This window comes from Pararge aegeria, chromosome 9, assembly GCF_905163445.1.
Source record: "Pararge aegeria chromosome 9, ilParAegt1.1, whole genome shotgun sequence".
Taxonomy (NCBI): Eukaryota; Metazoa; Arthropoda; class Insecta; order Lepidoptera; family Nymphalidae; genus Pararge; species Pararge aegeria.
The window spans coordinates 7,699,109-7,724,275 of NC_053188.1; the positions used below are offsets into that span (position 1 = coordinate 7,699,109).

The 25,167-nt window shown below is 34.0% G+C and overlaps 1 protein-coding gene across 8 annotated transcripts in view; it reads left to right on the forward strand.

The window, feature by feature from the left end:
• The first annotated feature begins 9,872 nt into the window (after nucleotides 1–9,872).
• Nucleotides 9,873–25,167, forward strand: part of LOC120626257 — a 141,742-nt gene continuing 126,447 nt past the window's right edge. For all 8 annotated transcript variants that reach the window (XM_039893690.1, XM_039893683.1, XM_039893685.1 and 5 more), the window contains exon 1: nucleotides 9,873–14,053. In XM_039893690.1, coding sequence (XP_039749624.1) covers nucleotides 10,252–14,053 — 3,802 coding nt within the window. In that variant the 5' untranslated portion in view covers nucleotides 9,873–10,251. The remainder of the gene's footprint in view (nucleotides 14,054–25,167) is intronic.

The window sequence follows — 25,167 nt, forward strand, 5'->3', positions numbered from 1 at the left end:
AGTCCTTAACTAAATCCCTTCTGTGTATCAAATGCGGCTGTCGTTTGTAACATAATACCTTGTTACCGTTTCGCTGTAAAGGCCCCTCAGCATTCTGTATTATACTTCTATCTACTTTGTTCTGAAATTTGTTCAAATACCTCATTTATATTGTATTGTGCTGATATTTATTATAAGTAAAAAGCTCACTTTAAGGACTTAAAACTATTCGTACATACCGTAAAGGGAGTTTTTGCAAATTCAATTTCAAATTCTAATTCATTTATTTCAAGTAGGCCTACTTTATAAGCACTTATGAAACGTCAAGTATGTATGTTTGTAGTGACTCTACCACCGGATTTCTACCGAGAAGAGCCAGAAAGAAACTCAGTAGTTGCTCTTTTCCAACATCAACATTTACAATAATTTTTCTATCTTGCGGGAGATGAGAGCGAGGCTGGCTGCTTCCAATCTGCCTTGTCATTGAGGAATTCATAAATGAATATTAACCTCGCTGGACTAGATGCGGTTTTACACATTTTTAAATGTATGCATTGGTAGATCAAGAATTTCCTTAGGAATCATGTTGTAAAAGCGTAAACGCAGACGATATGCAGATATCACTAATTCATGTCCGTTTCTGGTAAGTCGATTGTTAATTTCAGCTTTTTGTTTATAAATAGTAATATTTTGTCTCACATAGACTATATTATTATAAATACATTGCGAAGCTACTTTATGCACTTAAATTTGCGTAAGGGAATAATAATTTAGTTAGTACCTATTGCGTATTTAAAAGTGTTTTGGTTTTTTTTACTAACATTTAGATATCTAATATATGAATTTTGAAAATGCATATAAGAAATAAGTAACCGACAGGATTTGAATCTGGCAATCGCGGCCTGAGCGCTTTGACCACTAAACTACGGCTCTCCTATCGCTCATTCCGATATTAGACAACGTTTTTTTATACCTATCCGTCTCATTTATTTCAATCTTTTTACTTTAGTTACAATTAGGAAACAATGAAAAATCAAAACAAAGCTTATATATCTACATCGCATTTCCTAATTTAAATGCTTCATTTATTAATAAGATAATTACTATTAGTGTTGTTTCACACCTCATTTTCTTTTCGTTATAAATACAGCTATCTGCAGAAATAGAAAAAGAAAACTTTCATACTATTTTCCAGTGCTAAAATTTTAAAACGCCTAATTGAAAATTAGAGCAATGGCTAGAATGCGCAACTTTAAAATTAAAGCTGTTTTGTTTTTATCGTTTTTATGTTTTCAAATGGAGTGCTTTTAGATGGTCTTATTTTTATTAACAAACTTTTATAAAATTAAATGTAATTGAACATTCTCTTTTGTAGGAAAAAGAATATTGTCCTTATTGCAATTCGGAGTTGTTTGATTTAAATACACAGTTCGTAAGGTGATGAAGCAGCTTAGGTCGCCCTTTCGGTGGGACCGAGTTCGAAACCCGGCTCGTATCTTTAACTTCTCGGTTTAGGGAAACATCTTGAGGAAACCTGTATGCCTGAGAGTTCTCCTAAGTTTCCAGGGCCTGTACAGTCTACCAATCCAACAAATTGCCAGTTAGATGACTACGGCCTACACCCTTCTCATTCTGAGAGTAGACCCGAGAACTGTGGTAGGCCGGTTTACATGTTTTTTCTCAACTCCCTCACAATGGGTATGAATTGAAAAGGCTTGACTAGTAGAATAATGCACACAATATTGAAAGTCATTAAAATTTTATTAAATATAAGTTTCCAGTCAATATGTTTCCTCTGACAGCTTTAGTCAAATATTCCTCCAACATCGCGTTCAATCTCTCGAGCTATAAAAATCATATCCTAACCATATTTCGCACGGTCCTATAATATCGACTGTTACACTACTAGCAATCAAAGTGAATTTGATAGTTGCAGTAGTAATAATATGAAAAATACTCCTGCAATTAACACTTGATTAGCAAGTGATATCTTTGTATTGGCATAAAAATCTTGATCATATCAACCTTTAACCATCGATTTATCTATTCGATCGCGTAAAAGTTAACTTTCATTTGGATGGCGTCGAAAGAAAATGAAAATGAAAAAATGCTTTATCATAAAAAAAACAAAACAGAATCAAAAGTTCTTAAACATAACCCATAAAGTAAATACAAATTTTGTTTTAATTTGCACAGATAAAAAGTGTACCTGTTCTCCGAACTACTTGAGACTGTCTCTCGAGCGTCATCTAGGGACCAGAGATGGCTGTCTTTCGACGTCATACAAATCTTAGTTAATTTGTACGCGATCGAATAGATGAGAAATCTCGCACTCAGCACACAGAGCACGGGTCTCCTCCCACAGTGAGAAGGGGTTAAGACCACCACGCTGGCTCAGTGCGTATTGGTTGACTATATAGTTAGTATTGGCATAAGCCTTGCGTTATTATCTGTCCACATCCAGACAGTCGGGACACTTTGTCTTATAATCTAGTAGCAAGTTGCGAAGACTCGCAAATAATACTAGTACAGGATACTGCACAATACTGTCCCATCTCTCTCATCAAATGCGATTTGCAAGTTATTTTATTGCTGGATCCTGGAATCCTGAACAATTCATAGTAAGAGTAGTGAGTTATGGGTACTAAAATAACTGATGAATATTTTATGAATGTTATACATAAATACTTATAATATACAGATAAACACCGAGCACTCAAAAACAGCAAAAGAATCCAGCAGAATAGAACTAAGAGAACTAAGTACACTAACAATTTTATTTATGATACCTCTATGGATCCCAAAGAACAAAATATACCCAAAGAACGCAAAGTTATAGAATGTGCGTTTGATTATTTTTATTTATATTTATATAATGGAAAACCTACGAGTATATCCTTCTTTGGGATTTATTTTGTTCATTAATGAGAATAATTATAAATTTAACTATTTATGCTTGTCACAATAAAGGAGCTGATGGTATGGAAAACTAGTGGTATTTCCCTTGCTTCTATACAAAAATTAATCTGAAGTATACATATATAATAAATGTATAAAACTACTTATTAATTTATTTGAAAATATTTATTTCTTGCTCTTTAGTTTTATTACAAAGTCGGTTTTGTTTGTCAAAAACTTTTTTTTCCACAATTATAGCGAAGTTCAATTACATCATTTAAAATTGTAGTAAGAAAATAATGCGTCGTAGTAATCACGCCTCCAGCAACCTCCAGTGTACCAAGCAAAACAATATACCTCCAGGATATGTGGCCAATATGCCTAATCCTGTATCGCCTTATAGGTCAACATGGTCGTTACTAACGATGCATAGACGCATAGGCGTTGCTAACGATACCATTCTAGATTAGCAAGTAAAATCGCTATATTGCCATACGGCGAGCACTATTTTGGGGCCAGATAACGAGTACAATACAGCTTCTAAACCACAGCGAAATATGTGTTGAGATATTGAATACTGTGTTGTGCTACCAATATTACACTGCGGGTACAAAATATAACATTGCTGGAAACTTTTTACCTATAATTGATGTCAGTTAATTCCTTTTCGGAGTTGTTAGTCAAAAATATAGTTTTTCAATATGCAAAACCACTGTCCATATAGCTAATTGAACTCTTCATTTGCATCGAATGGGATTGGACGTAAATCCTATCAGCGCTGCGTTGACAACCACTTTGTAGATTGAAGCTTAGCGGCATACCGATAAAACGATACGATACAATGCATGTTCCTATTTCCATATACTACAGTTATCTAGCAGGTGCAATAACATAACGCATTATATAAAAAAGCCGGCCAGGAATGTTCCTACCGTTTTTAATTACTATTTAATAGCTGTTCGCGTTTTTTTTAAATCCCGCGGGAATTGTTAGTTTTACCGGGATAAAAAGAATCCTGCTCTCCAGAATGCAATCTATATATGTGCGAAATTGCACCGAGATCAGCGCAGTAGTTGAGTTGAACATAGGTAACAAATTCTTAGGTTAGATCTACAAAAAATATTTCTCTCTCCCTAATAGAACGTCAGATCACTGACCCTGATAAGTCTGCACAGACCTACATACCTATAGTTGGTATAATTACCTTATGACCCTTTGAATCAATGCCAAAAAAGCGCCGGCAGTTATCGGGCCGGCCTTTTGGCACAATAGTCCGGATCTATACGGTGATTATGTCATGCATCGCAATTCTGAACGTCCGTCCGTCTGTGCTACATTCAACTAATAATACTAATGCTCTAGTTCAGCCGTCTGATAAACAAAGACCAGCGAATCGTCGTGATCTTGTTTAAGTTGATCCTGTTTTTTTTTCTAGAACCATTAACTACATTGATATCTAGAACAAATCTAGAATAATGTAAGTGACAGAGCCTGCATCTTTTATTTATTTTTAAAATGTTCATATACCTACATAATAATACATATAGATGGAAATAATAATTACAAACTAAAATTAATATTTATAATAAATATAAGCCGTCTAACTGTTCACTTATGGGCATGGTACCCAAAATGCTGGCGCTATTGCCCCTTTGTATAGCTACACTTAGCTGTTGGGCTAAATAAGCGCCAGCTCTTGGGTCACCAGACGTAAGGACCAATTTTTGTGACACTATGTTAATAAAATTTTAGCCTGCATCTTATAATCATGAACCTTTTTTTTTATCATTAAAGTTAGCCCTTGACTGCAATCTAACCTCAATGATGGTGCATTCCAAGATGGTAACGGACGGATGGTGTTAGGGGTAGGGCATTTTTATAAAACCCATACCACTAATTGGTTTCTAAGTGGCATCGCTACGAAACGCTAAATCGTCTTGGGGGCACGTCTTTGATTGTAGAGTGGTAACTATTCATCCGCAGCCTACCATCAGGGGTTCGAACCCGGGAACTTAAAACTTAAAACCACAGCGCTCTCCGCTTCGCCCGGGAGATGGTCAAAATAAATCCTTCCTTTTTTAACATTCGATTATATTAGAACTCGTATCCCAAAGCAACAACCTCAGCCTACCCGACTACTGAACACAGGCCTCCACTCTTTAAGATTCGAAAATAATCATAAGAGAACTAAGAGCTGACTCTACGGTGGGAATCAACGATAGCTAAAAATGTTAAGTTGTTAATTGGTTGAAAAAAATAATCAATGTCTAAAAATTCAGTTAAGTACCTATAATTGTTTTTTTTTTTTTCTAATAATGTAAGGAATGGTACTTAAAAATTGTAAAGAAAAAGTTTATCATTTCTCATAATATATATTTTGGAAATTTTCCATATTTCTCTGAATATATGTGAGAAAAATCTTAGTATGTTTATGCGGCAAATGTAATAAAGACTTTGAGAACATATTTGTTAATGAGCGATTACTCGTAGAAAGTCAACATTCGAGGTGGGAATAGCGTTATATTTTTGGAAGGTCACCGCTGCACGTTTGATTTACGTCGCCCGTTGTTCCAAAACGCATTACGTCGATACGCTCCAATAATAAATGTTACTCATTGTTATCAATGGCAGTGCGTCATTTCAAACTCCCTAGATAAAAGCAAATAGAAGCTCGAACTGTTTTGTACCGAGATGACTTTAGTTCATGGTCGTCGTTGATTCCAGATCCATTCATTTATCACATTAATCGTAGCTATGCATGGATTTAGTATTATAGTTCTGATATAATGTTAGTAAAAGATTTGCAACTTATATTTTCACGTGTTAAGATGATGAATTTCACTATTCTGTATAGTTAAAATTATTATTTGTAAGTGGATCTCTGCGTTCAAAAACCTATACCTGTTTTTTTTATTTATGCCAACGTATAACTTTATATTGAAAAAGTTATAATATGCTGTATCGGTTATACTTATGTTACTAGTGTGGTCATGACGCGCAATGCTGTAATATAGGATAAGATAACTGAAATTGTAATTAGCAATATCCACTTTATTTGGCATTTTTACAACACTCTAGCGAGATAAAACGATAAAAATTTAAATTAAGAAGTTAGTGTAAAATAGGTGTGTTAAAATTAAGACAAATATGGTTTTTGCTACGTTAAGCTATACAGAATTCAATTAAATGATGACGAAGAGATTTGATCAAAATTAATTCGTAATTCGTTATTAAATTCATATTTTTTCGTAATTATTAAGAAGGTACAATTATTTACTTATTCGAGAAAACTATTTTCTTACTATATATTTAAAAATTATGGGTGGTACTAATAAAAAAAAGAAACTGCTTATCGGTTAAAGAAATTAGGCTTCAGCATTATATAAATTCTAAGTTATACAAATTTATAGTTTGGTAAAACATAAAAGACGCGTGTTGGATTACGCGCCTTAACGCAATGGAATAAGGTCAACGTTACAAGCAAGTGTGATTAAAATAATATTACGGTGATGTCCGATCACAGTTCAGTTCTAAACACCCTTCCTCGGTACTTTACTGTTGCAGCCTATAATAATATAAGTAACTTCGATGACTGAGAAAAAAAGACGGAGAAGAAAATATTCGAAGGAAAATACGAAAAATAATTCATTTTTCAGTAGGTATTTCATAAAATATAAGGCTTAGTTAACTTGTATTATAAAGTTCATTAATCCAATATTTTTCTTGTTGTACAAACCCAGATAACATCTTTGAATGTGTATCGAATGAGAACAGTTCCCAGTTTTAAAATATACACTGAAAGACTTGACCTATATTAAAATGTTTCAGCGAATAGTACCTATCTTTAATATCCGCTGGATATTGCAGAAATGATTCAACTTCTTTTAGAAAAATCTAATATATAATTTAATATATATAATAATAAATATAATAAATGCTAATCCCAGTATTGGATATCTTCAAGCCTATTGAATATTTGATTTTAATACAATGTAAGTAACTTTTAACGTGGATGGTCGATTGTTGAGCCTTAAAAGTGCATCGCATCGATCGCACCAAGGTCATCAGTCATAATCATAAAACCTACCTTGTCTAAAATTAAGTATTTTTTTTTTATTTTTTTTAGTATTTGTTTATTCAAAGACCATTTAGTATCCAGTAAGATCTAAGTACCTACTCGCTATTCATTGCTGGTGTATTTTAAGATGCAGCTCAATTAGATCGGAGTCTGTGCTAGGGCTAGCATAAGTCACTTAAGAATTTTTTAATTTTTTTTATTACCTTAATACTAAACGGAGGTACTTCCAAAAAAGTAAGTTAATGTAAAAGGTTTTTCATATTGTTATATATTCTGCTTATCTGGTCGAAAACAGCCTATCTACATACCACTTTGCGTTACCTGGGTATGAAAATCTCCGGGTAGACCTTACACGCTTTCATGGAAAACTCTCAGCCATGCAGTTTTCCTCTCGGTGGTTTCCCTCATCGTTAAAGCAAAATTATTTGTTTAGAACGCATTACTGTTAAAATATTATTATCTATATATATATGGGAAATTAAGTCTACCAATCCGCACTGGGCCAGCGTGGTTGACTACGGCCTTAACCTCTCTTTAGTTTTACCCCTGTTTTAATTGTGGGAGGAGACCCGTGCCCTGTAGGGGGCAAGTGATAGGATGATATGGTAAGGATAGGATATTATGGAAACTAAAATAAGAGGTATTGGCCCTGCGGTTTCCTCTTTCATACGAAAGAGGGCTTTGAGTATAGTTCCATTACGTTGCTCAATGGCTTATGCGACTTTTTTTTTACTTGCTATTTATATAACAGCTGGGAACGATGGCTTATCGACAATCGTGCTCTCCGAGGTATCCGAGGTGGACAACTCCATTTCCATGCCTGCGGGGTGAAATAATGATGATGATTTGCAATAAACTATTAGCCTTGTTATGCAAGATAATTTGAAGCCAACCCTTTTTTCTTAACGGTCACGCAACGTGGTCGATTAGCCGTAGTCCGTGCACTGGAAGCGTTCAATCAATCTAGATGACCTGCAAGTCTAGAAACGTAGGGGCTAGTTAGTCTAATATTAGCCCACGCTAAACTACATATACCTATCTACCTAATGTCCAACATCCTTTTATTGGTCGCCAGCACAATAAGGCCCACTTGCATGGAGCCTATAAATCTTGTTTAGGTTAATATTTTAAATTTGTCCTTCTTTTCATCATCGGTAAATACCGGCCCACTACAGGGCAGGGGTCTCCTCCCACAATATAAAGGGGTTAAGGCTGGAGTCCACCACACTGGCTTAGTGTACATTGGTGGACACCACATACCTTTGAGTACTTTATGGAGAACTCTCAGGCATGCGGGTTGTCTCACGATGTTTTCCTTCAGTTGAAGCAAATTATATTTTAATTGCTTTAAAAACGCACATAAATTTGAATAGTTAGAGGTGCTGGGATTCGAATTCATCTCCTCCCTCTCCCTCCAAAGTAAAGTCAAAGTCCTCGTACAATGGGCTAGAAGAAGGAAGCGGTGATTGCTACATTTTGGCTGATGATGACGATGATGACCATTGACCAACCGACAGATAGGTATTAGAAACTCATTCCTTAAGTTGTTGGACAATTTATTTGTCACAGTAGCCGAAAGTGCCGTTTCAATAAAACGTTACTATCACCCAAGGTCATCGAATGATAACAGACTTCGTACCTAACTTTGCTCATTTGTGTAATCAGTTAGATATTATGTGAACATTTACATTTTGTGTATCTTCATACGAAATTACATTTACGAGTAGGTACTTTAATACTTGAAAATAAAATATATATGTATATTATTGTAAGTATAATATGTATATTTGTTTTAAAATACGTTTCCTTTTTAGTGTTAAGCATGGTTAACTGTGGATCACGAGTTCCCAAATTCAGTTACCGGATCGGGCTAGGATCGTAAATAATCAATAGCCAATAATAGTCCACTGCTGGGGTAAAGGCCTTCTCCGAGGAGGGTTGGCCCATAATCAACACGCTGGGCAAAAAGGTTGGTGTTCGGAGTAGATGGTAGTAGTCGCACAGAAGACGCTGCTACCTGTTCTATAAGAATAGAACGATATTCTCTTAGTCTCCTCTTATGAGGAGAAAGAGGAGGGACAAATATATTCTAAAATATGATATAATTATTTCAACCACAGGTTCCGAGTGTCTTCTCAGAATGAGTAGGGTTTAGACGTATCCACCAAGGTTATCAAGTTTACCAACCTCCGATGACATTATGGAAAACTCTCTGGCTTGCAGGTTTCCTCGCAATTTTTCCTTTACCGTAAAAGCAAATGATATGTAACGGAAATAACTCCAATAAATTAGAGATGCGCGCAGGGAATCGAACTCGGAACCACAAAAGGATGGCCGACAGTCGTGACGAATAGGCTATCACTATGCTTATATAAAAATAAAAGATAAGTATAATATGAATACCTAAGTAATAATATCTATGTCATAGTTACGCAAATATTCGCTGCGCAATCCTTAAGTTTGTAATTCTTCGTTAGAATAAAATGAACCTCATTGTGTGTTAATACTTATATGCATAATAAATTGTAAAAAGTATCATCATTTCCCCACAAGCTATTTTACAAAATAATCACACTAACGTAGGTAACTAGGTATAAAGTAATCTGATACGTTATATTTGTACCTACTTATCAAAAGCCAACACTGACATAAAAAAGTCTACTTCGCTCGCTCCCAAAATTAACAATGTAAACAAATTTATATTTCATTTGCGTAATGGTCCTCACCAAATGTGACTTATGGCCGATTGTTCGCTGAAGTTCCTCTCCGTTATTCAACCCTAAAATGGTGAAGCAATATGTGTGCAATACTAATTAGCAATAACCAATTTAAATCGCGTCTGGTGATAATGCAGACGTGTGTTTAGTTTGAAGCAGCCGGTTGCGGACTCCCCTCGTGGCCAGTGGCCGTGGCGCGCTACACTCGCGTACACGTCTCCGCGTAAAAATAAAGTCCAGCGCGCGTCTGCGTACTTCAACCCATTTATAATTATTAGTAAACCACAGCGCGGGCGCACGACTGCTGTGACCGGTTGCTCTCGCGAAAAAGAAAATAGGTTGGATTCCAAACGCTTTATTCAAAGTATTACGGGAACTAGCCCTTGCGATACCAAGGTAGTCAAACGATTCGAATGCGTAGTGAGTGTTTGTGTGTGACGTAAAATAAACTTTAACACCTACGTATTAAATACCGGTATCGTGCGGCGTGAAATGTCGCGATAGATTATAACATTGACGTGTTTATTTGTTAAGATTATAGTGTATCCGTGATATCAGTGATTCGATCATATACCAATCATGCCGGAAAGGCCAAAAAGACGTAAAAACAAAAATAAACGAAAGAATAATAAAAATTCTAGTACGGATGTGAACAAAAACAATATTGAACAAAGTGAGATCGCTGATAAATCTTGTTCCAGCGTTACACAAAATGTGATTAATAAAAACGCACTGCATGCTGAAGAAGAAAACACTGAGATAAAAGCTTCATCAGAAATATGTGACACTTTCAATGAAATTGATAAATCCATTACAACTTTTGCTACTGAACTGGTTACAAAAGAAGATAGTGTTATAGCTGAGTCTCCTCAATTTTACGGCGAAAGTAGTTCTACATCTATGAATATAGACAGCACAGTTTTAGTGCAGGGTGAAGAATTAAATAAGAAAGTGTGTTCTGGTTTAAACGAAAACGGCAAAAGTGACGCAGAAAATAAAGGTATAGAGAAAGAAAGTAATAAGTCAGTAACATCTGATGTATACTCTCGTTCCCTGATATCACAAAGTAATGCCAATGAACAAAATGTTTTGCAAACATACATAGTCGAAACACCAGATCAAGTTGCTTCTACTAAGATTAAATGTAAATTAGATAATGCAGTAAAAAGCAAGAGCTGTGACAATGACGATTGTCCTACTATAGTTGAAATTATTGATGATTCTAACGTACAAAGCGACCAAAAAAGTGGTTTGTCTGTTATAGACAATAGTAATGTAATTATTTCTGGGGAAGAATCAGATATTGAATGGGAGAAAGTAAATCATTTTAATTTACCACAAACTCAGCTTATTAAAGGTATATTGTCAAGTGATACCATTCCACTTAATATTGTTCATTGCGAACAAATAAAATCACTAAGTCCGCAAGAAGAGTTATCGTTACGTAATTATTTACAGACGTTAAACTTGTCAACTTGTTCTTCAAATATGAATGCTGGAGATATAAAAACCGAAATAGAAGAAATAATAAATCGTGAAATCAAATATAGATTACGAAAAAAAGGGTTAACTGAAGATACCTTTATTCGAGCTGGTCCATGCAGATCATTAGCGGTTATTGACGAAGAGGGAAGTGGAGATTCTTCCAAAACATCTAGAAGACATTCATATTTAAGTGATAAAAAAAGTGACAATGAGGAACTAGAAGATGAAGTCTTTGAATGTAAACCAACTCATCAACTTAAGAATGCTGACATTAGTCTAATGGCAAATCGTACTAACAAGCGTTTAATACCCCAGCCATGTATCCGCGTCGATGCTAAGCTTAAGGAACCAGAAATTTCAGAAGCACGAGGTGACTGGTCTATGAAAACAGTTGAACGATTAACTGGTGCTGAATTAGTTTATTTGACAGATTCATCCAGTAGTACAAGTTCAATATACGATCTGAATGATGAAGCTGATAATGGTGAAGAGACAGATGCTTCTGTACGCATGATAACACCGACTATTGAAGTTACAGACACTGAATCTTTATTGTCTAATACATTTTTAACACATAATAAGGACCAGACTATTATTAGTAAATCATGCGACAACGTTTGTGAAGTTGCTTCTGAGCCACCCACAGCAGATAAAGAAACTAAAGAGGTAAGTGGTGAAGTTACGGAATCAAATTTGAAACAAGACAATCATGAGATTATTATTTTGAGTACCGATGATATAAAAACAAATTTATTTGTAAAGGATATAAATGAAACGAGATCTATCGCAGAATTAGAAGAATTATGTGGTAGTCATAATTCTATTCCCAAAGATAATTCTGAAGAACTTCCAATAAGCTCGTTAAAGTCTTCAACAGGCACAGATATATATGACCTGGAAATCAAAGTTTTGAAATGTGAACTAAACAATGCAATTAATAATTTAATTAAAGAAGTTATTTCTGATTCTGAAAATTGTCAAGAATCAACAAGTGACACCTTTACACGTCAAGATTCTTCAAGCAGTTTAGATTCTTCTCAATGCACAGCTAAATATAATCCAACTAATTCCTCTCTAAATGATGTATCTAACATTTTGAAAGATGATACATGCGATAGCACCAATAAAGATAATTCACTAATAGACACTGCTCCTTGTCATGTTAAAGAAGTACTTCAGTGTGTAACTACAGAACCATCTTTCATTGATACGAAACTAAAGGATTGTATGCAACCTGCTAAACTGAGAGACATATGCGTTAAAAAAATAAGTTCTTTTCCATTTGGTGATAAAATTTTAGAAGAACTTGCTCATGTATCTCTCCGCTTACAAAACATGAGTGCTTTGGTTACTGAACATAAAGAACCCGTCAAACTTTCAATGAAAAATAAATGTTCTAATGTAGATAAATTTGAGTCGAGAAAGTCATCAGAACATATAATTTTAAATAATAACGAAAGTAACAACGTACCTCCTCCAATATTACCAAGAAAATCGTCTCTTAGAATAGCTCAAGATGAACCAATAAAATTTGTAACTTCTAAAGCAGAACCCAAATATGAATGTTTGTCGCCATCGCAGAAAATGCTAATGGAAAAGACTAATACTACTATAGAAAGAGATTTCAATAATCAAACAAAGGTAAGTCCAATGGGCAGGACTGGCAATACTAAGGAAAGAAAAATTAACCCCCCCATTATTCCAACATCCATACCAACTATGAAATCGGAAACTGGCAGTCGATTATTAGCCTTATTGCGAGATACTTCTTTATCAAATAATTTAAATACACAAACATTAGAAGATAAGATTATTTGTGAGTCACCGACAGTGAAACATCACTCATTTGAGAAACATATGAAAACCTATTCAGAATCACTTACAACACGATTTCTAAACGAAATCGATTCAACAAATTTATGTGAAGAAAGGACAAGTGATAAAAAAAGCTTCTCTTCAATAATTCAACCAAGCACTCTTAAACCTTTACCTCCACCAAAACCTAAAAAACTATCAACTTATTTTTACGAAAGTGATGAAGGTTCAAATTTCCGCGAAAACTCATTTCGAACAATGCGTAGTAACAAAAAATATTTTCATTATTCAACGGGTAATCTTAACAAAGAAATAGAGGACGATATATCTTCAATACAAGATATGCACAGATATTGTACAAATTTAAGAGATCAAAGTTTTGAGTCTAGTCCGCGGAGACCTTCTCTACCAAAAGATTTATGTGATCAACAAATGGAATATATTTGCCAGAAAGAAAAAGAAGTTGACGCCGAATTACGTCGTTTAGAACTAGAACAAAATAAACCAATTAGAAACAGAGGCCCTAGAGCTCCAATGCTTTCAAACAATAATCACATATTTGACTCACTAGATAAAACAAGGCACAACAATAATAATTTAATTCCAACGCCAGAAATACACAAAAAAACGGGAAATAGTAAACTTTGTTCTTTATTCAGTAGTAGTCAGGAAGAATTACTTCGGGAAAAAATGTATTTAGAATATGTTAACCAAATGGCGGAAAGAGAACAAAGAAAGCAGCAAAAAGTTATAAAAGTTACTCAAACTCCCATTAACAGTACCGTTATTTCCAAAAGCATGCCAATAATAGACCACTTTGACTCAAAAAGTAATAATCGTATCGAACAGGAATTTATATCGCGCGCTAAAGAAAGGTGGTATAAACTAGGCATTCGGGATCCAGAGACTGAAGACGAAAAGGACATTGGTAACGATTTGTATGTGGAACCAAAAGTGATTGAACACAAAATCAAAGTGATTGAATCTGGTGAAGAGAAAGATGTGAAAAAATTGCCAAGTCATATGCAAGAATTTGTGAAGTTCACAGTGAAAGATAAGGGGGAAGCATCAGGTAGCACTGGTGAGTCGAACGCTGAGAAGGCATCCGCGCATGTTGTGGTATTTTGTGCTGTGATTATTTTAGTTTTAACAGTTGGGAAGTTTTTACTACAACTTTTAAGAAACAAGTGATACTAACTTATTTTTATGTTTTAAAGCCTTAATTAATAGTTTTTGTATGTGTAGTTGTTTTCATGTGAACTGCATGAGTGAATGGACTGACTTTTTTATTTTAGATATTTTCTCAACGCAAAATGAACTGATTAAATAGTTATTTGGTAAGTATTTCATAAATTTATTAAAAATTATAATGTTAAAATGCCCAAACAAAACTATTATGAAATATCATAAGTTTAATTAAATTGTATTCCTTCTTAACTCCTAGCACGTTATGTAAAAACGGAGGAGGCACTATCGCAGACACTTTTCATAAGTAATACATATAATTTTTGTGATATGATGGCGAAAACTACATTCGTAAACATAAACATAAAGCTATGAGGAATTCCAATTTTAAGTCCTGCACCGGTTTGTATTCGTTTGTTGTAAAAGTGTATATTTATTTCCTTTCGCAAAATCTGCATAATAAGTTGCTTTAAAATTTATTCGCGCAATTTCAATGCAACAACATTATTGAATCTAAACATTATTATTATAACCTGTATTAAAGCAGCGTCTGCTAAAACAGCAATCGTTTTTATTCTAAGCAATAAACATTATCCCTTTATTTTGAATTATATATGCCAAGTGCGATAATTTCATGATTTTTGCGTATTTTCATCGATACCGCTCATCAAAATAAAACCTAAAAACTAAAAGTATTGATTAGTTTGAAAAGTAAAGATTGAAGTCGTCACCGTAGGCGTAACTATTCGTAATAAGTTGAAGTACATATTTAATTATTTGTAATAGTTATACAATTAAAAACAATTACTTACTTTAGAAGTATTAACTACGACTATACCTATAATATTATAAATACCTGGGTATTTGTCTGTTTTTACCTCCTAAATTCTATGTTTTGAGATTGTGTGATTGGTTAGAAGTAAGTAGGTATATGGGCTGGTCTTTTGCTTTTTATGTTGATCGCCAGGATGCAGCTCTCCCTATATAAAAGTATTCCGTAAAAGACTGGCTGTTAAACTTTGCATAAAGTTATAAAGGTTTTATTAAAGCTCGCTGTAACGGTACCCAGGAGCTTTATGAAACATAGGTTACTAAGAAATAAATAAACAAACATACACACTTTTGCATTTATATTATTCGTATACTATTAACCAAACCCACGGAAGGTTGATGGCAGGAAGGTGGTTGTTTAAGAATATACTAAAACCGAAACAGCAAGGCTTATCCTCCTTCCTACTAAATAATATAATAAATGAGTTTGGATGTTTGTTACTCAATCACACAAAAACGGCTAAACGGATTTAGATAAAATTTGGCATGCATGTAGACTTTTAAACGGAATAGAACATAGGCTACCTTTTATCCCGATTCCTTAAGAAGTTCTCGAGGGAAAATTAAAATTTTTTTACAAGCTAAGTCGCGGGCAGACAGTTTTGAAATTTGGTATGCATGTCACCTGTGCTATGGTAAAGGACGTGTACTTTCTTACCTATCTCTCTAATATTTCCCGTGGTAGGATTAACAATTGTTAACGAGCGAAGCTTTAGACCCAATTCTGAAGTCCACGCAGATGAAGTCGCGGGCCGAAGTCATATTATGTAGGTATCAAATTTACCGAACGTTTTATTCTTGTAAATATAATATGTATATTAATAAGGGGTTATTTATTAATTCAACATTATTTGTATACGATATTTTTGTAGCGTTCGTGGCTTTTCGACGGACTATTCTTAATTATATCAATAGCGGTAATTTCAATTTCTCGTCATTATCATCTTTTCAATTTTCTAAACATTATTTTGGCAAACAAAAAATAACATTATTAAACCTATAAAAAATAGCAAAACAATAATTATATATTATTATGGAAGGTATTCTAATGTACCAATACAAAGTTATGTAATTAAACGTCCCGGAGTTATACGCATAACATATATAGATAATCACATATGAGGTAGAGAATTGCAGTTATTACAGTCTAACAAGTGTAAGGTCGCGAGATAATTATTGTATTATGTGTGTTATCATATTATTATGATCACATGTTATTTGGGCCTACAGACCAAACATATTCTAATTACAATATTATATTTAACATCGTCTCCACTATTGTGATGTTTCCATGGGCGTATTTACCCAGGGCGACAGGCTCGGCTTGTTTGTAGTGACACCGGTTCGGAAGCCAGAGTCTAGCGAAAAGAAGCCGGGAAGAAACTCTGTAGTTGCTCTTTTCCAACATCATCTATTTACATTTTAACATTCATTTTTCTATCTTGTGAGAGATGAAAGCGGCGCCGGACACTTCCAAGCAACCTTGTCATTAAGAAATTCATCAATTATATAGTAACCTCGCTGTAATAAATGTGTTTTAACATATTCATTAAACTTATGTATTCGTAGGTCCAAAATTACCTTAAGAATTATATTATAAAAGCGTATACTCAATCCCACAAATGACTTCTGTACCTTTCGCAGACGATATGCAAATGACACTAATTTATGACCATTTCTTGTAAGTCGACTGTTTATATCCACTTTTTGTTTACATAGACTAACATGTTGTCTTTCCAATACTATTCATTATATCTCTACTTAATATTATAAATGTCAATGTAAGTTTGTTTGTTACGCTTTCACGCAAAAACTATTTAACCGATCCTCATGAAACTTTGTACACATACTCTTGGAAGTGTTAGAAGTAATACAGGATACTTTTTATCCCGACATTAAGCTTGGTTCCTTTGAGAGAGGGGATGAGTGTTTGACGATTTTACACCATAACTCCGAAAAATTAAAACCGTTTTAAATAATTATTTTTGTACTATAGAGGTATATGTGTTTAATTTTGCCCAAACTGATAGAGGACAGAATTCTTCAGCGGACAGTAGCAAACCCCTCATTTAAAAAATAATGCTGTCTCAGCGATACCGAATACTTAAATTTTTTTTAGAACTACAACAAAATTTAATGTCTCATCAAAAAACAAACGGAGACGAAGTCGCGGGCAACAGCTAGTATATATATATTGTGAAGCTACAGTAAGTATACCTTAAAATACGCCTCTGGATGTTTCTTAATTTGTATGTCAAGTTGTTATCTAGACATTTATTGCAACACGTGTATTTCCGTCAGGAAACATCAAATTTCAAATTCAAATTCAAATTCAAAATTTCTTTATTCATGTAGGCCTGTCACAGGCACTTATGAAGCGTTTATACATAATTGTTTACATAATTGTAACGGGATGGTGATAACTTCGTTCGCCAACTTAAATCTAAAGCTACGAGGGTTCCAAACGCGCCCTGGTCTAAGAAGAGCCCACAACAAACTTAGCCGGGTAAATTTATTTTTTTGTTATCACCATCTTCCAGTAAATTTAAATTAAGCTATGAAGCTAGAGCAATTCACACCCAAGCTTTTTTATCGTTTAAATAATCCTTAATGTTATAATAGGATTTTTGTTTTCATCAACATCTATTGGTAATCAGTTTACTCTCAAGGTTTTTCTTTTTATTTTAGATATTTACGATAGCTTATTTTATTATCGATTTGGTGAAGCCGCATGACATTTCGCAACTCGGAATTTCCGGCAGGAAACATCTATTTGTAATCAGCTGAATTCAAGGTTCTTGAATAAGAATAAGCACACTTAAAAACTATTTTGAACTAATATTGAGAAATTTTAAATTCATGGCACCAGTCCACATCAGAGAAAATTCAAAAAAAATCAGTTTTTTTAAATTTTTCAAATTACTGGGTTTTTCGAGTTGCCGGGAGTCGAACCCGGAAACTCCAGCTTAAATCCACAGCGCTTACAACTGCACCACAGAGGTCGTCAAAAAAGTTATCTTTGTGATAAGACTTAAGATTGTATCTGTTTAATATTAAAATATATGAGCAGGTAGTAAATTTTGAAATGTTTAAATTAAGGGTTAAATCAAATTGCCAAATCGACTATTTCCTCAGTATTTCCTCTCGACAAAGGTTGTCTGGAAGAGTAAGCTTTAGCGATAAGATCGCCATTGCACGCTTCAATGACTAGGCTAAGTTTCTTCTGAGTATGTATTTTAGTTCTTTGTATCTTTGTCTGTGCAACAAAGATTTCAAACAAACAACCGAAAATAACTTATGCTTTAACCATATTTACTAACTACGTATTTCAAAATACGCAATTTACTTTAAGATAGGAGTAAACGTTTTGGGCAGGTAATAATTACAATACTGCTTAGCAACTGTAGCATTCGGATAAATAAACAGTGCTACATACAATACAGAGACCAATGACCTCATTTCTTCTGGCGCCACGACGCACAAAATCAGCATTACGTTTTTGCGTCATTCAAAGAAATATGCCACCTTGTAATGTCCAAAAAAAGTCTTGAATATTTACTTCAAGGTATTACAAACACAATATTGTTTTTTGTTTACGGTATTATAGTCTTATAAACTGCAGCTGTACACTCCTGTATTTGCATAATTATTATTATTATTATGAATTAGAACGGCCAAAAGCCTTAATTTAAATAAGAACAACACTACAAAAGGGGAAAAACAAATCTTAACAATCAACCAATTAAAAAAACAAAACAAAAACAAATTAAAATAATATCATTATCTACATGTTAACCGACTTCTCACAAAATTCCGGACTCTCGCGCTTTGATATAATGATAAAGTTTTGTAATGTTGATAATTAATATACAGAAAATAAAGAATAATATTATATACGCAGCACCAAAGTAAAATCGTAAATTCTATACCCATTATTCTAAACCCATTATTCCAACGGCGGAGCTTATCAAGTAACTAATAAAGTAACTACCCTACAATAACTTAATTTTTATTTTTTTTTATTCTTATTAGTTTGAAGGGCTTTTATTTTACAAAAATATGTCAGCCCTATCGTACCTTATTCTATTCTTGTACAACTTATGAATAACTTCTTCTATAAAAATCATATATCATTTTGGCTTCCCCAGAAGTTGGGGAAGATAAGATGGTATGAAACACATCTATATCACCAAGGTTTAATTTTAAATCCCTTATTAATGACCTTAACTTAATTTTGGAATAACGTAAATTTGTTAAATTAATACAGATTTACGCTAACGTGCATGTGACATTACGTGTAAAGTTATATAAAGTTTGCTGCAAGCTAATAAGCGTTTTAAAAATCAAACAAATTCCTTCCTTACAAATGTGTTTGCAGATTAAACTTTCCGGTGATCAGATTGCTTCATGTGTGAAAGTGCGACGTCCGTGAAAATATTTGGACCGTCTAAATCGGTACTAAATGGCCTTTGGTGACTCAAAGAAGAAACTCATTCCTGTGATTTGTTTCGCACGCCCTTATGAAGCTTTGTGAATTGTGATCGTGAAATAGCATTGCGTGCTCCTGTCAATTTGCTTGTGTATTGGAAAGAAGCGGGCGTTAAGCTTTGCAGATGACCTTGATATACAATTAGTAACATTAAACTAAATTTGTTGTGATCCGCGATTCAGAAGATATAGATAAATTGGCACGGTGTAATTTATGATTATTTTACTCTTCGAATGCAACATTACGCATCTCAAAAAACGCTCTTTAAATACAACTCTGTTGACTTTGCAACGTATAATTTAAGACTGTTTTCTTTTCTTTATCTTGACTGCCGACTGGCGCAGTGGGCAGCGACCATGCTTTCTGAGTCTTAAGGCCGTGGGCTCGATTCCCACAATTGGAAAACGCTTCGGTGATTAACATGAATGATTTTTCAATATCTAGGTGTTTATTTGTGTTTTAAAACTATTTATGTGTATTATTCGTAAAAAATATTCATCATCTATCTTAGTTCCCATAACAACGGCTGACCTAACTTTGGGGCCAGATGGCGATGTGTGTATTATCGTAGTATTTTATATTTATATTTTATTACTTTCATATTCCTGAATAATATGACAAAACTTAAAATTGCATGCTTAATTAAAATTAGCGCCTCCTAAGTTCATCACCAATTGCCTATACCAGTCCAATGCTGGCAAAGCCTCTCTCAATGGGAGGGTTTGCCCAAAATCACGACGCTGAGCAGACGGGTTAGAGATTACACCTGATAATAGGAGTAGCAAAGGGGACGCTGCTGCTCGTTTTTCGTTATATTCCACCTAGTCGCCTCGTATGACACCCGCAGGAAGAGTAAGGGTGGTGACAGCAGTATTCTGATCTGCCGTCTCCACAAGGCTCCTCAGTTTACTCCTAAGAAACTCACGGTTCGAGACGTGCATTCGTTAATTGAGTGTTAGTGGATTATTTTGATCATCGTCATCATCATCTTCAATGGCCTTTTAATGTCCCCCTTTTGGGTACAGGCCTCTTCTTGCATAGGTGATAGTCATAATAATCTTAAACTTAACCAACTACAGCAGCTGTTTTTGTAATAACCAGGGCCAACCGACACCACTAGACGGTTGACGTGATTTCCGAGGCTCGCAATACGTCCCTTTAGGCCGGTATTAAAAAATTCGATCAGAAAACCAAACGTTTAAATTTCGGGCCTGATCCAATAATCGATTCCAGGAGCTTGTGAATAATGCTCAAACATAAATATATATTCATGTCTAATCAAAAAACTTTGGATGGAAGCTTTAGTAGTGCAATCTTGTCGAAAAAGATGGCTCTACTTGCTTTATTGTTTTATCTGAAGAAGAAGATTTTCCATGAGATTGATTATATTATTTATACCAAACTTTTTCCACAAATTTACAAACAGTGTCACTGCTACTCGAAATAGTGAAATGATAATAATTTCAAAAATTAAGTTTCCACATACTGTATAAACTTGTGAAAGTCTTTTAATTTTTATTAAAATAATTCACTGGGGCTTTAATCTTTTATTTAAGTTTATAGCTGTGAGCGTATGGCATGGTTTTCACCTCGTAATTTTCTATAAAAACTGTACATAAGAAACTGTGTGTAAGAAAGCAAATTATGGAGGCAACCATTTTTAATACCAGATAACAAAAGGTGCCTTTATGTTTAGAATTAGGGACTTGTCTCTCTTAATTAACTTGATGCTAATAAGCTTGATGGCTGATGGGATTACGGAGTGGATCGTAGTTGCGTCGTCGCCGGCAATTATGCAGGGAATGTGATGGAATTTCAATCAACGCGCGATATACTTTACCTATAACATCAGACTATTTTATCAACTACATAATTATGAAATTGTGCATAAAATATCACTTGATGTAACGACGAAGGAAAACATTGTCAGGAAACCTGCATGCCAGAGAGTTCTCCATAATGTTCTCAAAAGCGTGTGACTGTGAAGCCCACCAATCCGCACTGGGTCAACGTGGTGGACTAGGGCCAAAACCGGTTTCATTGTGGGACGACCCACTAAAGGGCACGGGTCTCTGTTTAGTGGGCCGGTAATGAGAAGGTTAAAATGGTAAGATAAGACTTTGTGATCAGGTTAAATAACTAGAGTAAGGAAGGTTCATGTTTCTCGGGGTCTTTTTATACAACCAGTATTAAAATTATTTACTATTTTAAAACTTATTTAAAATAAAATAGTACCCTTTTGAATCTTAACTATTTAAGCACGAATTTTAACATTAAAGTATTTATTTTATTGTAATGTACAAATTTAGTACAGTTAGTGCCAAAAAATAATAAAAGTTTTTAATCCTAGTACCGCAAAACAAACTAAACCAATAATTTAAACCAAATTTTAAAATATTTTTTGAACGATATCATATTTAGTAGGTAAACCTATCTATATTATGCACTTGGCTCTGTCTATTGCGCTTTGTAACGAATAAGTTAATATGAAATTGTACCCACCTACATACCCACTAACCTACTTACGAATAATTATTATCATAATTAGCAAGAAAATAATAAATGAGAACTTTACAGATGAAATTGTTCAAAACAAAAAATCTAAATTTGTCCAAACAAACTAATTCAAATTATTCTAAGTGTTTACATGTGACAACCCTATTGAAGGTAAAAGACCTACACGCGCATAGTACCTAAGCTACGCGACGCGTAACTTATAAAGTTATAGGAGTCACTTGATTTAAATTTTGCATGTAGCTGTAGGGCTTTATCTGCGTTCTTACAGAAAAAACGACGGCAGTAGTTTACTCCATAACTATTAGCGTTTCAGTATCACAGATAAGTCTCAGACCCAGTAAATTATGTACCTCTAAAGCATGTGAATTAATATTTCGGTTTTCATATACACGTTGTATATATTTATATACTATAGATATTTATCATATATTCGTACATTAATTTATATGAAAAATACAATTTCAAAGTTTTATCCAAAATCTGTTGTTGTTAACGGACTGGTTATAGAATTTAATAAAACAGCCGCATTTCACCGTTATTAGTCAGAAACTATTTCTATAATGCATAGCCAATTTTAAACCAGATAGCAAATTCGCAACGAAAGCACATTGCTGAATATAAACATAATAGGATATTCCTAGATAGAATAAATCTCCTCTCCTTACAAGTAGAAGGTAACCCTCTAAAGTGACTTTAAAAATTAGTTTCAAATTAAAATCTTCTCATATTCTAATCAACTTTATTAACTAAATTCTAATTCACGTCACGAAGTTAGTGGCGTGCATGAAATAAATTGCATCAATTTCAATATAAATGAACGATAATACATTTATTGTACACCACACAAGTACATAAAACAGAAAATGTACATGAATTTCTTTTATAAAGTCAAAATACTTTGGTGGTATACGCGATTTTGAAGCCGTACGCCATAAGACTAGTTTCATCGTGAAAATGCTGCGAGAAACTAGCACAGAGTTATTCTGTGGTGAACGTGTCTGTTTTTTCACTGGTTGGGCTTTTCGCATTGGGCGCGTTAAAATAGCATACCTACTCTGGATTGTAGATAGAATATACAATTTAACAATGAGTAACAATGATAAGAGTACAGTCATAATAAAAAAAAGTGTATAACATAGCGTTGATGGGTTCATGATCTGTGCGACACCAATAATTCCACGACATTCGTTTCATGAAACTAGTTTCGTCATCAGGGAAAGAAGTCCTATAAAGTGAATAAGAATTCGTAGTAGACATCATTTTGCAAATAACAGTTTTTTCGTCAGTGGTTTACTATTTTTAGATTACTTAATTAAAATGGTCTCAGTCTATTTATCAGTTGTAACAAAACACGGTCTTTACGATTGAATGAAGCGCCACTGCCAGGAAAGTAACACCTACTCTTGCCAACGCTGCTCGCAGAACATCTTTATTTATAGAGACGCAGTTGCATTTCTATTTACAATGTTAAATTTCGAACACTTAAATATAGGAAGTGAATAAATAGAAAAATCAGCTGATTATACCTCAACGACTTTACCGGTTTACATTGCTAGTTTTCTCGACCTGAAGTATCCCTTTATTCTAACAATTTTTTAATAATCTTCTATATAGACTGAACCTGCATTTAGTAAGAACTATTATCTTACTAGCAATTATTACCAATTTAGCCTATTGATTTACGTTCAAATTACATTCATGGGATAAGTAAGTTATGTTTACCTCTATACTTAACTCGTCTTTTTCTATACCTAGATTTAAAAAAAATGCGACTGTCCTTCAGACTGCCCGCCATGACTATGTCTGTCTTAAAACATGAGAGGACTTATTTGGTCTTAATTATTCCTTATGAAAAGCACTTAACTTGACTATATATGTAACTGTAATACTATGTATGCGTGTCTTTCTATTGTATATCTTTATTAGTTATTTCTGTACCTCCTCAGCTCTACTTTATTTTTTTTACATATTCTCAAGGGCTTTTGGAAGAAATCTTTTTAGAGATTAGTTGTCCTTGCTCCGGAGGTGACCAGGACATTTTATTAATTTCAGAATAATTTCATAATCTCCTAATATTATAAATAGGAAAGTATTGGATGGATGCTTGTTACTCAATCGTACATCAGAACGCCTCAATAGATCTAATGGAATTTCGCACATAAGTAGAATATGCTTAATTTAGGATAAATTTGTTTTTATTTTTCAAGAAATCCATATGTTTTTTGTTTGTGGTAGTTCGGACAATAACATAATTTACTAGATAAATAGATATTGCGATAACTGAAATAACATTCAGAAAATTAATTATTGATTACTCATATTATTAAATTGTCTGAAAATGACCATGTGAGAAGTTATGTCCTGTAATTAGTTTGACTAATACGTTTGACAAAACGGACGTGCCTCGGACAACAAGAAGTGTTTCATGAAATTAAGCACATATATAACCGAAGGACGTAAGCTACCTCTTTACCGGCAACTGGAAATGGAAAATTCAATGCGGATGAAGAAGCAGACATCAGCTCTAGGTATATTTTCCGTGAACAAAGTATTAGTTTTATGGGAGACGAGATTGTCGGAAATTCTAATTGCTCGGTGTCTTTTACGACACATTTTATTGCTAAGGCTTATTATTTCACTTTGGCCGTTTGCCTTTCTTCAAATGTGCAATAAGAATAAAAGATGACCTTGATTTATTTTAATGTATTGTGATATTGTCGTAAGCAGTATCATATACAAGATCTCCGAGTCAAATGTCTTTATTTATTTTATCAATCAATCGTGAACGTTGATTTTACTTTCGAAAAGTAATTTGAGTTTATAAGGCCTCTGTAAAGATATCAGGCCCAGTCTTGGTAAATCGACTCTTCGATAAAAAACGTATTTCGAATTTCCCCATGACGTTTAAGGTTTGAATTAACTTATTATATGGTTCTTTATTTTGCAAATTCCAAGGAAGGGTAATTTAATAAGGGTTGAGAATTCAACTTAAAACTTATCCCTATGGTCGTATGTAGTCCACATTGAAAGTTATACTGGAGCTTCATGATTGTGCAACATATTGTCTACAGAGTACAAGATTATCGTTTTATAGTTTTGGCTCGTGTTAAGATATGCTTACTGCAGATCTTACTATATTGTTGTATATAAAATTTATGATTTTAAATAAGTAC